Raw genomic sequence first — 14487 nt, forward strand, 5'->3', positions numbered from 1 at the left:
GGCAAATACAGCTACTAAGTTGAAGGTCACCCTGATGCAATGTGCACCATGTGAACCATGCTTCCCCTCCTTTTATTCCTATAATTTTTGAAAGTATTACTGAAACTGCACATCACAAACCTCTGTTTCAAAATAAAAATTAAAATAAAATGCTAATGGATCAAGAATAGGATGCTACTGCTAATGACTTGGCCTGGTTAAGATCAGAGCAAAACAGGCTATAACATGTTTTTTTCTGATTTTGTTCTGTTTAATTTTTCAGAGGACAGCTGAATTATTAACTCATCTGAGATTCATTTCATAAAAAGTCAGATGTGTGGCACACCAACGCATCATAATTAATACCCACCATTAGTGAGCTGAAGAGAGTTTGGGTCTAAAGAGATGGAGGCATTTCCAAGCAGAGCATTTTTCTGGAGGATCTCAGCAATATAATCTCGGAAATCACTGATGGTGTACACAACTGTTGGATTGTCCTCTATGCCCATGAAGGAGTTGTCCTCCACCTTGTTTGAATGCAGGTTAATCAGGTCCCAGGTGGCATTGCTGATGGCTTTTCCATCAAATGTGACAGCATAGTGAACTTCCACCCCGCTTCAGTTGTACAAAGAGAAAGAACACAGGTGAGAAATGCCAGGCTTTTCTAAGCAAGCAAACACTACATTTTTTCCACAAGGGCCCTTGTAAATACGCTTTGTAATATAAAAATACATGGCTTTAAAGGAGGAATAAAAACTACTTGATCCTTTTCACAAAGTTCTCAAGGGAAATGCTACCCAAAACTGACATCTGGTGTGTTCCCAGTCCCATATTTCTACTAGTGAATAGCAGACAGAGCACAAGCAGACCAAAACATTGGCTTTCTGCAAGCATTATTAGTGGGTCCACCAGCATGCAGTGGTGAGAGGGGTGATTTTAAGGTCATGTCAGTAATAGGAACAGCTCTGAGGTATGAAAATAGGCAGGAAAACCAGGTTGTATATATTAGCACTCCATAGTAGCAAGTGAGAGCCCTAATCTCTGTCACTGTGCAGTGTTAACCTGCTTGAAAGAGTGTTTTTAATAGCAACAAAATAGTATTTAATTCATCTTAAAATTGGGAAAGTTTAACTAGATTAATTTGATAATTTATTCTATAACTGAGTTTTTTATCAGTGTATAGTTTAGGGGTTTTTTTCATATCAACCCTCCTCCATTTCTCAGTTTTCTTTTCCTGAATACATCTGGATGTCCTTTTCCACACAACAGCTTCGGCTGCATTCAGATTTACCATACACTAGGCATAAGTACAGGGGAACCTTAGAAGATATAACACATATTGGCTGCAGACAGAACACACCAAGAAAATTAAGTAACCTATAAAATGTTAGAAAGATGTGCTCTGAATACAGGTTTTCCTGATTCCACAGAGCTGGTTTGGATTTCTAAAACGATGGCTCTGTTCAGAGAAGTCCTTAAAGCCCCAGTGCCAGATACAACAGAGACAATCCACAAACACACTGACTAGATCCAGGAGCCTGGGGTTTTGCTGCTGTCATTGACATGAACCCACCACAGGCTCACCATGGGCACTGACTGTCAGCAGAGGAAATTAGAAAGGACAGCAGCAGTGAAAAGGCACAGCAAAGGTGGAACTGGATATGCTCCTCAAACGTAACATTTAGGTTTAATGTAACTGTGCTGTCATTCATAATTCCCAACAAATAACAAACAACATCCTCTTTCTGGAAAGGGATGAACATCTGGTGCCTGGAACACAGCCCTTGTGAGCAGTTGCATATAGTTTGTGAAGAGATTTGTGTTTCTAACCTTTCCTGAAAAATCAGAATGCTCATTCTCTTTAAACTTGTTCATGGAAACTGGCTATGCTGAGATACACACAGAACAAATGAATAAAATTAGTAAATTAGGGCTGCAGTTATTTTTCTGTCTTGTGACATTCTTAACATACTGAAGAGGGAAAATTCTGTATTCTTAACTTGCATATGTGTGATGATAAGTCCAGACTAATCCCACGTTCTGCTAAAGAACAATAAAGTTCTGCTAAGATCTGCAGCACCTCTGGCCTTGAGGCTAAGCCAACAGCCTTTGCTGGAGAACTGTGGGTATCTTATCTACTTCAATTTCAGCAAAAATAATAATCCCATATCTATTCAAGACTTTGCTGCAAAGAATGAAGACTTTGAGTCATTGTTAAGCAATTTTGTTTTCTTCACAAAAGAGACTTTTATACACAAGTTACCCCAGTAGCTGACTTGTGTTTATGATGATTTTTTCTGAGGGTTTTTTTTAATTATTAGGACATAAATAAGCAAATTAAGTTCATCCTTAACCGAAACAGATCCGCTACTTGCAGTTTCTGGAAGAACCCCTCTCACAATATTTATGTTAAATATCTATCTTGCTCTGAACACAAAACTACAAATCCCAAAAAACAATGCCCTCCAGCTAAACATATTTTTCCCATCTGTATTATGACAATATCAATAAAAAAAGTTGTCTTTACCTTTCTTCCTCGGAAGGGCTGATTATAAAAACAAAACAGAACAGCAAAACCTGTTAAATCAATGTCATCATTTCCTTCAAGTTTTAAAACCTGAACAAGTTTGCTTTGGTATTGTACAGGGCATACCCATTTGTTAATGCATACAGGAAAACCCTTTTAAGTTGCATAGTTATTCACGGTTATTCAGCTACATAAAAAAATGTTCTGCTTTTACAGAACTGAGACATTTCCTATTGATCCCAAGGAATCAGCAGAGCAGAGCCATCTCAGATTATTGTAAATAATTGCAGTTAACTTGTTGTCAGTACCAAAAAGGTCAAGGCTCACTTATTCTACCTAAAGGTTTAACTTACAACCAGGCAATGGGTTTTTGTCATGCACAGCAGAGAACAGGGAGAAAAAACAGCCTTTATTTGTCTTCTCAAATGAACCAAGTGCTTGCAAACTCGTCAGGCTGCAAATACCAAGATGGAAGGTTTTGCTCCCTTCCAGACTGAAAACTGGACGTAGCCTAAGGTTCCAACCACAAGACCTCTCTCACTACAGCTGCTTTGTTACCTACATGAGTGCTAGCTAAAACACCCCAGGCAATAAATTCTAAGAAATACAGTTTACAATCTCAAAGAAAACACAATTTAGATTAACTCATGAATATACTAAGTAGATACTAAAAGTTATGTCCAGTCCATTCAAGAAAAATCACAGTTTGGGAGCCCTGTACTCCAAAAGTCAGACATTTTACATTTGATGCATTAACTTAACAAATTAACTTTAAATGTCACTCCAAGCACAAATGGCTTTGAGGGAATCAGGTCTTTTAAAATATATTTACAGGAATACAGAGTTAAACTATTCCATATAATTTATCAAACTGTCCCCCCCCTTTTTTTTTTGATGCAAAGGAGAGAGACCTTTATATATCCTAAACACTAACCTTTAGAGCCATCCCAAATTAATATTAAGAATTTGAAAAAGAAATTGAAATATACCACATTTTTCCAAAAACATTTCTGTATCCTTCCTTGTTTAATACTTGGACATATTAGAAGTAGCAGATACAAATATATAATTTAATTTTAAGATAGAATCTTGGACAAGAATGCCTTGTCTTAAATTCAAACAAACATACATTTTATGTGAGATTCTCTTAAGAATGCCAGAAGGGGAAAAAAAAAGAGTTCTGTATTTCTATTTCAGTTGCATATACAGAGGTACCAAATATGAGAGCACTTGGTTAATACCTCCCATGAGTTTCTACACACACACCTGATATCCTGGCAAGCATTGGCCAGCTCATTGCATCATCATACATGATCATGTTCAATCACCATATATGCTTCAGTATCTTTTTACCTGTAATCCAGAACATGGATGTTTTTGTATCCAGGCAGTCTTTCAAATACACTTTTAATCTGTTTTGGTAGAAAAACAAAAAAATTAACACAGATTCCGTTCACTTCTGCTCATGTGGTGAAAAATCAGGAAGTGTTTTTAGCATTTTCCAAAAATTCATTTGAGCTGTTACATCTAATAGGTGAAAAACAGTTAAATATTCTTTTATTTATGGAAGAGTAGTTTTGGTGACATTATTAGAGAAAGAGGAAATGAAAAGTATGAATAACAACATCCAGGGTTCCCCAAGAACTGTATAGAAACATTCCAAGGGGAGAAATGGAAAGAGACTGCCAAGATAATCAACTGTGCTACAGGAGACAAAAGCAAGATAGAGAATACTGAAAGTTCATGTTGGTTTAGAAAGTTTTTTAGCTTCCAAAGATCCTTGCCAATTGAGGATTATTTTTTACTCTGTAAATTCTTGTTCCCCTCCCCCATCTCCTTATTTTTAAACTATCTCTGGTGATACTTAAACAATCACAGTGCTGCTGACTTTTTGTTTTCCAAGAGCTTCTATATTCAGGCTCAGAGAAAACCAGGCAAGGGATCAAAGGAGTGGAACATCCCTGTGCCAGGTGGACTCGGTCCCATATGACATTTTTTACACACACACATTCCATGACATTCCTACTTGGACTCACAACTAGGAAAACGAAGATGTCTAGCCTAGGCTAGCAACTTGTGACAGTCATGGTGATGCTTTTTGGCTGCAGTGAAGAGTACATCTCTTTCCCATCTGGCCCAGGATCTGGCATGGGGTTAGCCCCAGTTTAAAGGATTCAGAGAACCAACCTCAACTAAATGGGGCTAAGAAGGAGGCAAAGCTAGAGAAAAGATAAGCTTCGTGATAAGCAGCCACATGACAACTTAATGCTTCTCCAAAGAGATAAGAAAGACACACACACCCTGCCCCCAAAATATGATGGTAATACAATTACCACCAATACAGAAAAAATAAAAATCAAATATTGGAAACAGGGAGACAAAAATCAGTAGCCCTGACACAGATGGGTTTTGCTGCTACTTTTTTACAGACCCAGCAAAAGGAGAAAGGAAGGGAAGGGAATCACCTGAGAAATGAATCGTTCAGTCAGCAGCTGATACTCAGCAGCAGATGGGTCCTTCAGCACCTCGCTGTACTGTTCACCAACAATCAAAATGTTGAACTCGATCATCTGCTCAGTCACAGGTCTGACTAGCTTTTCATCCTGCTTCTTTATCTCATTATTGATCTGGAAGGGAAGGAAGAAGGGAGAGAAGAGATACCCTTAATGACACGTGGATGCTGCAGTCCAAAGCACAGCGTGTTCACTGCAGGAGCCAGCAGCACCCCTGTTTGCCTTGCACTGCAATAGAGTGCTTGTGAAGCCTCAGGGACAGAGGCAGCAACTAATGAGGCATCTACTAAGCAAGAACATTTCCTGAGAATTCTCATACTGAAGATAATTCTGTTTTCCATTTGGACACCTTCAGTGTAAGTCCATCTCATTAACCTCAGGTACAAAGTGAGGTACAGATGTGTGGGATGTTCACAAAGCAATTTAAGGTGCAACCATGGCTACTCAAACATCTCACTTGAGCCCAGTCAGCCTAGTCTGATTTAACCAAAATCTACTCTTTTATCACAAGGCTCCTACTTCCATCTGGAAGACAAGCTACCTTTGCCAAGCCCTACATTTGGAATAACACCCTGCATTGTTCAGCCTGGGGAGGTGAGGGATCCTCCCAGATATACAATGGGCACTGGGAATGGGAGCTCTGCTGAGCTAAAGCAGTGGGGTTCACTGCTGTGTCTACAGCTGCCCAAAAAGCCCCAGAGCAGTGGCTGTGCAGTGCATCAGGGATGCATGGAGCTGTCCTGATTGCCACAGGCAGCAGTGAATGCCAAGTTTTAATCTTATTTGAATGACTGAGCATGTGTTCTTGCTTACTTCCCCAGTATTTTTAAAACAGCGTACTTGTTCCTTGTGCTATAGTGAAAGACATCAGAAAAATAATAATAATAATAAAAAAACTAAAATAGAGATTTGTCTGGAAGGGAGGAGAAGGCTGGCTTGTTAACTTTAGCGAAATGTCTTTTGCTAGAGGTTTTGTCATTGACTATTTACATAGATATTTGTTGCTTTTTTCCTGTTAAAAAGGAAAAAAGAAAGCCAGCAAAACAGATCTTTTCAACATAACTGAAGCCTAAGTTATGCCTCATGCAGAAAATAGAAAAAAACCTTCTCCAGAAAGTTTATCTGCCACCAGTGAACAACAGTTGTTTAGGAACCCTCTAAAAGCTTTTAGTTAAATTCTCTATCTGGTCCCTCACAGCCCTTTTTCACTGATTAATTCTGTCCGAAGACCATGAGGACTGGTGCATTACTTAAAGTTAGTTAGCATTTCAGAGAAACACATCTAGCAGGCATAAATATAGTGCTATCACTTGGCTGTTTACAACAGCATGTAGTTTAAATCATTTATCAGCCCCCAAAACCTGATAAAGTCAACACACAAAGTGCAGAGGATGAGCTTTGCTCCCTCTTGGCCTTGAAATCAGCAATGCCTTTTGGCTGCTGAGAACAATGAGGTGAGATATAACTGTCCAGAGTGAAAACACTGTAAAAGCAGCAATCTAGTTCTGGCTTTTTTCCAATTTATTGAGGGGTCCTATTCTCTGCTCCAGTAGAAATATTCCAGGCGGTTCTGTTTCAAAAGGAGAATAATGCTGCTCTTGGGACAGAACCACAAGTGTCCTTGGTACATAATGCAAGGCTGGACCCTGCCCTTGAATCAGAACCTGTCTGTTTCATATTCTGTATTTATTCCAACATCACAGCTCCAGTCAGCACTAAAGCTCCAGAAGGAAGTATGGTTTGGCTCAGCTTTGTTTCAGGGCTAGGTTATTGAACAATGTGGCCCAGTCAATCCCAGTACAATAAATCAGCTACTTATGTGCAGTATGTGAAACTTTGTGAGCTTCTCCATGATCCACTGAGACTTTCATTTTTATAAGAAAACAAAAGCCAGCTGAATGATACCACTGATTTGCAAAATTTTCTTCAATCGTGTTGGCCCATGGATACTGCAGTTGGATTCTAGAGTGTGCAAATACTGCTCTGGGATTTATGTGGTGGTCAGCGCACTTCTACAGAGATGTTCTAAGTATAGGGTCTGTGTTGTAAGCTTTGGTTAAATATCACAGAAAGACTGACATGTAAAATGATAAATAAAAGTTCACCTACAGCAAAAATGGAAAGAGAGCAGAAAACCAGTCTTCAAGGCTGTCCAGGCCACCTCTCTGCTGCCTACACAACTGTACCCCACAGAGCCTTGAAACACTTACCCAGGGAATTTTGTGCTTCCACAGGAGTAATAGTGTTCCACATTCTTCTTGGAGCTTTCAGAGCCACCAGGCATTCCTTCTTTAGTCCTATGACACTAGCAAAATCCTCACCTGATAGCTCAAGTGATCTGTTATCTCCCACTACTGGGGAAGAAGTGTTTCAAAGCCTCTCCAAATGGAAAAATATCTGCCCAGGAAAATGTCTTAAAACTTTAGAAATTCACACCCTGATTTTATTGATGCCATGACGATTTTTTGTAGACCTCTTATGTACTCTCAGTACCCTTAGCATGCACACTTGTAATGCCTTCAGTCTGATATCTTAGCACAGTCCTGATGTTCTGTTGGGCCAGAAGACCAAACACCCTGAAGGCCTTGCAGCTGGAGGCCAGAAAGCCTCATGTTATCTTGGAAACCAAGGGCAGCTCTAGAACACACCCTGTGATTAGGCCCACCTAAAGGGGAGTCCTTTGGGATAGAGGGATGTCACACTATTCAGTTAAGCCTCTCATTGGAACATCTTTGTCAAATATGCTGATTTGCAAGGCCTATAAAATTGTATACTCCATCCACCATGAGTGTGCATTTCAGGGTATTCCCTCCTTGGTGCATTGTTGCACCATAAGAATCTTTATTAAATACTGAGGTCAAAACACTTTATCCCTTAACTGTGCCTGGCTCTTAATTCTAGGACCAAGAAAAAGGCATCCTTATGAAATCCTAGTTTGTTTTAACACGTCATATTAACAACACCTTCAGTTGCTATTAATATTAAATGACCATAAACAATTTCATGTAGGGAAGGCAACAGAATGCTGAACCAAAGGAAAAAAACCTACTCACAGTGGTATCTACATTGTCATGCTCATGGATGGTATCACCTGCAGGACTCTGGACAGAGACCTCATGAGGGGGAGGAACATTGGCAGCTGCATCTGGGTTTGAAAGAGAACAGTATTATTTTGTTTGGTGTTTGGTTGTTGTTTTTTTTTTCCTATATACCCAAAGAAGCAGTTCAGCAAGCATAAACCAATAGTCAGATTTGATTCCAATTCCCATCATGATGACAGCAACAGCACAGGAGACACATGAAGAGCCTGAGGAAAAGTACCAAATACACTAACCAGTATAAGATGTTAATGTCGTGCCTAACTAGATGTATTTTTGGGAACATGAAATTAAATACAGTAAAAATGGCGCAGAACTAATTTCTTGAGTAGGATTTTCATGATTCATGAAATAACAAAATGTCAGCACACAACAATCTCCAGATTACAAATGACATTATAGAGGTGTAAAATTTCAGAGCTCCTTCTGAAATCCACACACATGAATTTCTTAGCTTTCTGGTAATTCAGAATCAGCCTTAATAGCAGTTAGATAAAAACTGACCTCTCAGTGTGGTAACATCAGCATCCGCAGGTGGAGTAGGAGTCCCACTAGATAAAAAACAAATCAGAAATTGAAGCTGGATGTGGTAAGATGAATGTAGTAGTTTTTGATATTTCTGTGATTCTGATACTACATAAAGAAGCACATGTGCAGAAGAAATTTTTCATGGTACTATTTTGCTCGTAACTTCATAAAAATACTTCAGTTATATTTTTTGCCACTTAGATTTTGGGACACTTGCATCATACAACACATTGTGTGCATCTCTGGGTTGCAAACCCTCTTATACCCCAAATGACCTGGAGTCCCATACAAAAATACATTTTGCCTTCTAGCAGTTCTGTAAAGAAAACAGATGTAAAGAGATAAACCACAAAGATAAATGGTAATATCCTATAAATCAGTTTTTAAAATACTTCCCAGTGCACTAAAACATCATAACTGCACTGAAATCGCTGCAAGAAGATGGGTTCTTTTCATCATTAGTTTTATTCTGCTTATTTGGAAATCTTCAAAATGCATCCATTTCCAAACCCACTTATGGGAATCACACACACATATAAAACAACTCTGGGCCAAATACAAAAAACATTTCAGAAGAACAATCACACGAAGACTGTCAGCCTGAAGAAAAACAAACAGCTTTGACATGACTCTTACAGCAAACCCAGCTGCTTGGAGCCAATTCTGTTAGCCTGGAGCAACTGTCAAGTTACCAAGAGTGGGAGACATGCTCTGACTGAAACAAGTCTTTCCTGAGTGAAGGGAAAATTATTTTTTGAGTTGGTCATATTGTTAATATATGCAAAACAAACTGTAAGACTGGCAGTTTAAGTGCTGGAGGGAAATAGGACATGAAAACTACTGCAGTTCATTGTACTGAGATATTTCTCTCACATCTAAAGGTTCTCCTTTTTTATTTTATTTTTTATTTATTTTTATTTTTTATTTTTTATTTATTTTATTTTTATTTATCTCCTATTTTTAACCTTGCCAGGTTTATGATTCACATACTCTATGACTGGTCTTGCAGTCTATCCTCAAGCAAAACTCCACTCAAAGTTGTTATCTGCCTCCTTCAGGCTGTACAGTCAGTCTCTGTATTACTCCAAAGAAGGCTTCCAGCACCAGCCAGACAACCACATTCACAGTTACATTCTACAGACACCAGAGCACCAGCATATGATCAGAGACCACAGTTTCAATGAGTTGATGTCTGAAACACTCTCTCTGCCCCTCACAGACACATAGACTTATGTGCCAATAAACAGACCTGAAGGCAAACCTAATGAACTTTCTATCAAGAATCTTTTCACCCAGCTGTTCTCAGAAGGCACAGTCTAATCCTCCATGTAATGATTAATAATACCAAAACATAGTCCTGGTAATGTTAAACTGACAGGGTGAGATCTCCACAACTCTAAAATATTAAAAAAAACCAAAACCTTCCACATGAACAAATCAGAAAATATTTATTCACGAGTTTAAACAGTACCTTCATGTATTTTCTTGCACAAGTAAAGTCAATGAGCTTCATGCTCAATGAGTAAGCTTTGAGGTGCAGTTGTGCCTGCTTCCATTTCATGGACACTGGTACCTGTTTTCAGCCAGCACAGTGCAAGACTACTTTTGAGTTTGCCAATTCTTTGACAAACTCAGTAAATCTTCAAGTCATTTCCAAGACTGGAAAAATTTATTAAAAAATGTAATTTAGACAAGATAGTCTCTCTTAAGGATATTTTCTTAAGAATGTTGGTTATGTTTTAGAGGGATTTAGCTTCCTTAGTCATTTGTCATCTTAGAATTGCAATAAAAACTATTGCTTAATTATTAATTGGTCTGTTGAAATTCATCCAACTTCAAGATGCCTCTTTTACAAGTTTCAATAGGAAGTATATTACATCTATACCAGGGTGTCATCAAATTACAGCATCAGAGCATTTTAGTGCATCATGTTCAATGTTCAGAAGCAAGAATGACTCTACTTTTCAGGAGAGATGAACCAGACTGGGATTTTATTCTTACAAACTGTTCAGTGTAATTAGAGTCAAAATATAAACTCAAGAAAAGCAAAGCAATGAGCAGTAAAACCTCTGCTAGAGGATTTTTAGTGTTCTGATTAGTTCAAACCTATTGATAGCCATTAGCTGAGTCTCATATCCACCCCCTTTTCTAAGGAAGAGGACAACAAGAACCATGATTTGCTGTGGTAAGCCCTGATCCCAACCTGAGACTCATGAGGCTTGATCCAGGTGGCCACAGGTTGGTGCCCAGTATTCCTTGAGGGGCCTCCAGGCACTCCTGACCTCCAGCTACCGCCCCACAAGGCACAGGTCACCCATGGATCCCACATCGTCCCTGCAGCCTTCTGCACATATGTGCTGCAACTCAGGGCATCTCAAAAGGACCAAAATTACTATCTGACCAACTGAGCACCCAGTTCTGGGGTGGGTTAGCCTTGGCCAGGGGCAAAACACTCACCCAGCCACACTCTCGCTCCCTCCATCTCCATAAGACAGGGGAGAAAATGTGATAAAATCCTTCTGGGTGGAAATAAAGCCACGAACCACCAATTACCTCCATGGGAAAATTAGACTCAGCTTAGGGAAAACTAATTTATAGCATATCTAAGTGCATTTGGGTAGTGAGAAGCAGACAAACATTAAAACACCACTTCTTCTTCACCCTTTCCCTGGCTCAGCTTCACTCCTGCCTCCTCTACCCAATGCATGCTCTGCAGGGGCAGCAGCTCCTTCAGGAAAGGTCTGCTTGCTCCAGTCTGAATACATGATTTGCAGTGGTGCAGTGCCTTTGGCATTGGCCTTCCCCATGCCACTGTTTCTCATCCTTTTAGCTCCCTCTTCCTCTCCCTGTGCCATGTTTTTCCCCTTTCTCACACAGGCTTTCCCTGAGCTGCCACTGCCCGTCAAAGCCATCCGGAACCACCTCGGAACAGCCCCAGACCCCTCAGACAGGGCCCCCTGAACTAAGTGGCTTGAGGTTTTTAAAGCAAAAATCCTCAAAGTAGACAAGAAACCCCAAACAAAATGCTGTGGCATAAATCACACTTTCGAAAGAGAAGCAGTTTGCAAATGGAAAGGCCTAATATCTTTCTCAAGTTCTACTTCTAGATCAGATTACTGGTTATAGACACATCAAAGTGAAGTTCTCCAAGTTTCAAAAGTCCAGAGGACTTTCTGACCCCAACAGATGGCAGCTCTCCAACAGGGCACTTCTGTCCCAAGTGCCACCTTGGGGACAAGTTTAGCCACCTGGTGACAGCCCCAGCCCAAGCCAGGCCTTGGGGCAGCCTTGGCAGTGCTGAAAGGCGAGGTGAGAGTAGGGCCAGTGCCAAGGTGAGAGCTAAGCTGATGGAGCAAACCCAGCTCCTTAAGCAACAACAGACCACACTCTTTGTCAAGGCCAGGTAATATATTCTTACTGGCGCTGGGGGGCTTTAAATACAAGCCCTCAGGAGCTCACAGATTTTCTGACAGAATTCCAGTGCACAGCCGGCTGAAAATTAAAAACCAAGCACTTAAACATCACCTACTAAAACCCTAATAAATCTAACCAAACCGGTCAAGCACCAAATTTGGTCAAATGATCAGCTATCACATTTATTCAAGAGGATGAAAATATAGTTTTAAGGATACAGTGCTGTAACCAAGCTCACTTTACGCAGATTTGTTTTTTCATTACTTTACCAGAACGACGAGGTTTGCTTTCTTTTTGCCTTCGACTTCCCCTTAACATTTTTCAAATGCCTACTTTATTGATCACCTAGAAAAGCATCAATTGCATTGGGCACCTCTAAGGAAGTCACTCAAAATGCACATGGCAATACATATACAGAATTGTCTGAACACATCACTTTTCAAGGTAGACACAGATTCAAATTCCTGCTCACTTGCACCACTTAAAATACTCAGGATTTTATATGGTTTTGCCCCAGGATTAATCCAGGGCCCACACTTAATGTTTAATTTTACCTACACAAGCAAGCCACTCCAGGTAGAAGGACATTCCAACAAGAGTTTATTGTGAATTTGAGACACAGACATATGAAATGTAATTTCCATCGTCCTACCTGCATGAATGATTCCCTGGATCATCTTGGCTGAGCCGTAAGCAAAACATAAAAACATACACATATGTATGGAGAGGCAGGAAGGAATACAGACAAGCAGATGTCTAAGCACCAGAACGAACAACACTGCACTTGTGTTTCCTGGGCAGAAACAAGCGGTTTCAGATCACACAGCTCTGTTAGACACCAGGATCTAGGCAGGTGTAAGGCAAGATCCATAAGAGTCTAGGAAGATGATCTGAAGCAAACAGTGCTCATGGACAGCCTATACATATCAACACAGCAATCACAGCTCACAAATACGCCTACGTTCCCCTTTTTTCAAGGCCCACAGGCGTGTGCTTCTGTGTGACATCAGTCATGTCAGGAGAAGACTTCACAGCTTCCAGTCCTCCAGAGCACAAGAGTTCCCCTGACTCCTAGGCCTAAACTGGTTCTCTATGTGCAGCTGGACTGTGTCATTAAGGAGAACCAACACTCTGGACCTGTCAAATGGGCCATCAGTGATACCATTTCACAGCTCCCTGTGAAGCTCTAGATTTTTCTCTACATTTGTCTCCAAGGTTTAAAACAAACCCAGCTCTGTGAATGAAGAAAGTGACATCTTCAGATTTGTACTAGATGTTCTGGACATCCATCAGTTGATCCATTATTTATAAGATTGTTGGTCAGTTTGAATGTTCTAAAGTCTAACTGGCTACATTAAACATTTCTTTTGCTTGAAATATTATTTCAATTTTCATATTGCACAGAGGAGAAAAAAATGTATTGTTTGATTTTCTCATTTTGAAATATTTCCATCACACAGCCTTGAACTAACTAATATGCGATTCAAGAAGTATTTTTATGCAATTTCAGAATGCAAGGCAAAGCCTTGTACTCAGATTCTCTTCCTTTTAATATTTACATGCATTTATCTTAATTTTCATTTAGGTAGTTCTTGAATTTTCATCTCTTTTGGTTCTATTTAAAGCAGAAAAAAGACTTTCATACTTGCTACCAGACAGTAGGGAGCACAAAAGAAAATATACAACTGAAAAGGAGCAGTGTGGAACTCTTCACATGTGGTAAAGCTGTGCAGATGATTAAAAAATCTCTGAAATGAGGAATATCACTGCCAAGTCCACATGCAAACAATAAAGAAACTCAGGTACGTTTCTATGCCATGCAGGCATAACTGCTGAACTTAAAATGATCCCATCACAGAAGACAAACTCTTACTCTTTCATGAGGCACATTTTGATAAATAGTACAAAAGCCAAATTGATACATCATCAACCATTGCTACCACCACTGATAAAGTATGAATTGTAGATTTACCAATGTATTTCAAGGCAGAGAATGAGGACAGAACACAGGAGGTCTGGACAAGATTTACTGCAACTAATTTCGGTGATCTAAGAAACAGCAAGTACCATCAGAAAGGGCACATGCCTCTACATATTTCATTTTACCTTAAAAAATGCTTCTGAAGAAGTGAAAAAGTAGTGTGTTATATTCCTCCTCTTCAACTATCCTATCCTGTTTATCTTTTCCTCAGTATGCTGATGTGGATACAGCACTCAAGCAAGGCTATGACATAAAAACTCTTGTTTTCTGCTGCAACAACTTTGTGCTACTTCTTTGCTTTCAGCTCATTCTCAAGATCTGGCTTTTGATCCCCCAGGAATTAGACAAAAGGACTGTCCTGCTGTCAGAAGACAGACTCCAATATTAAGAGAGAGAACTTCATTATGTGCAGTGCCAGTGGCCTACTGAATAAAGCAATCAGTAAAA

General features: G+C 39.7%; 1 protein-coding gene across 1 annotated transcript in view; it reads right to left on the reverse strand.

Annotated features, from left to right (window-relative positions):
* IMPG2 (interphotoreceptor matrix proteoglycan 2) overlaps window positions 1-14487 on the reverse strand; it is a 52861-nt gene that overhangs the window by 13991 nt on the left and 24383 nt on the right. Inside the window, exons 6-11 of the mRNA XM_063393744.1 lie at window positions 8622-8668; window positions 8073-8164; window positions 4972-5133; window positions 3860-3918; window positions 2507-2524; window positions 350-594 (exon numbers count right to left, since the gene is read on the reverse strand). Coding sequence (XP_063249814.1) covers window positions 350-594; window positions 2507-2524; window positions 3860-3918; window positions 4972-5133; window positions 8073-8164; window positions 8622-8668 — 623 coding nt within the window. The remainder of the gene's footprint in view (window positions 1-349; window positions 595-2506; window positions 2525-3859; window positions 3919-4971; window positions 5134-8072; window positions 8165-8621; window positions 8669-14487) is intronic.

This window comes from Prinia subflava, chromosome 3 (genome assembly GCF_021018805.1).
Source record: "Prinia subflava isolate CZ2003 ecotype Zambia chromosome 3, Cam_Psub_1.2, whole genome shotgun sequence".
Classification (NCBI taxonomy): Eukaryota; Metazoa; Chordata; class Aves; order Passeriformes; family Cisticolidae; genus Prinia; species Prinia subflava.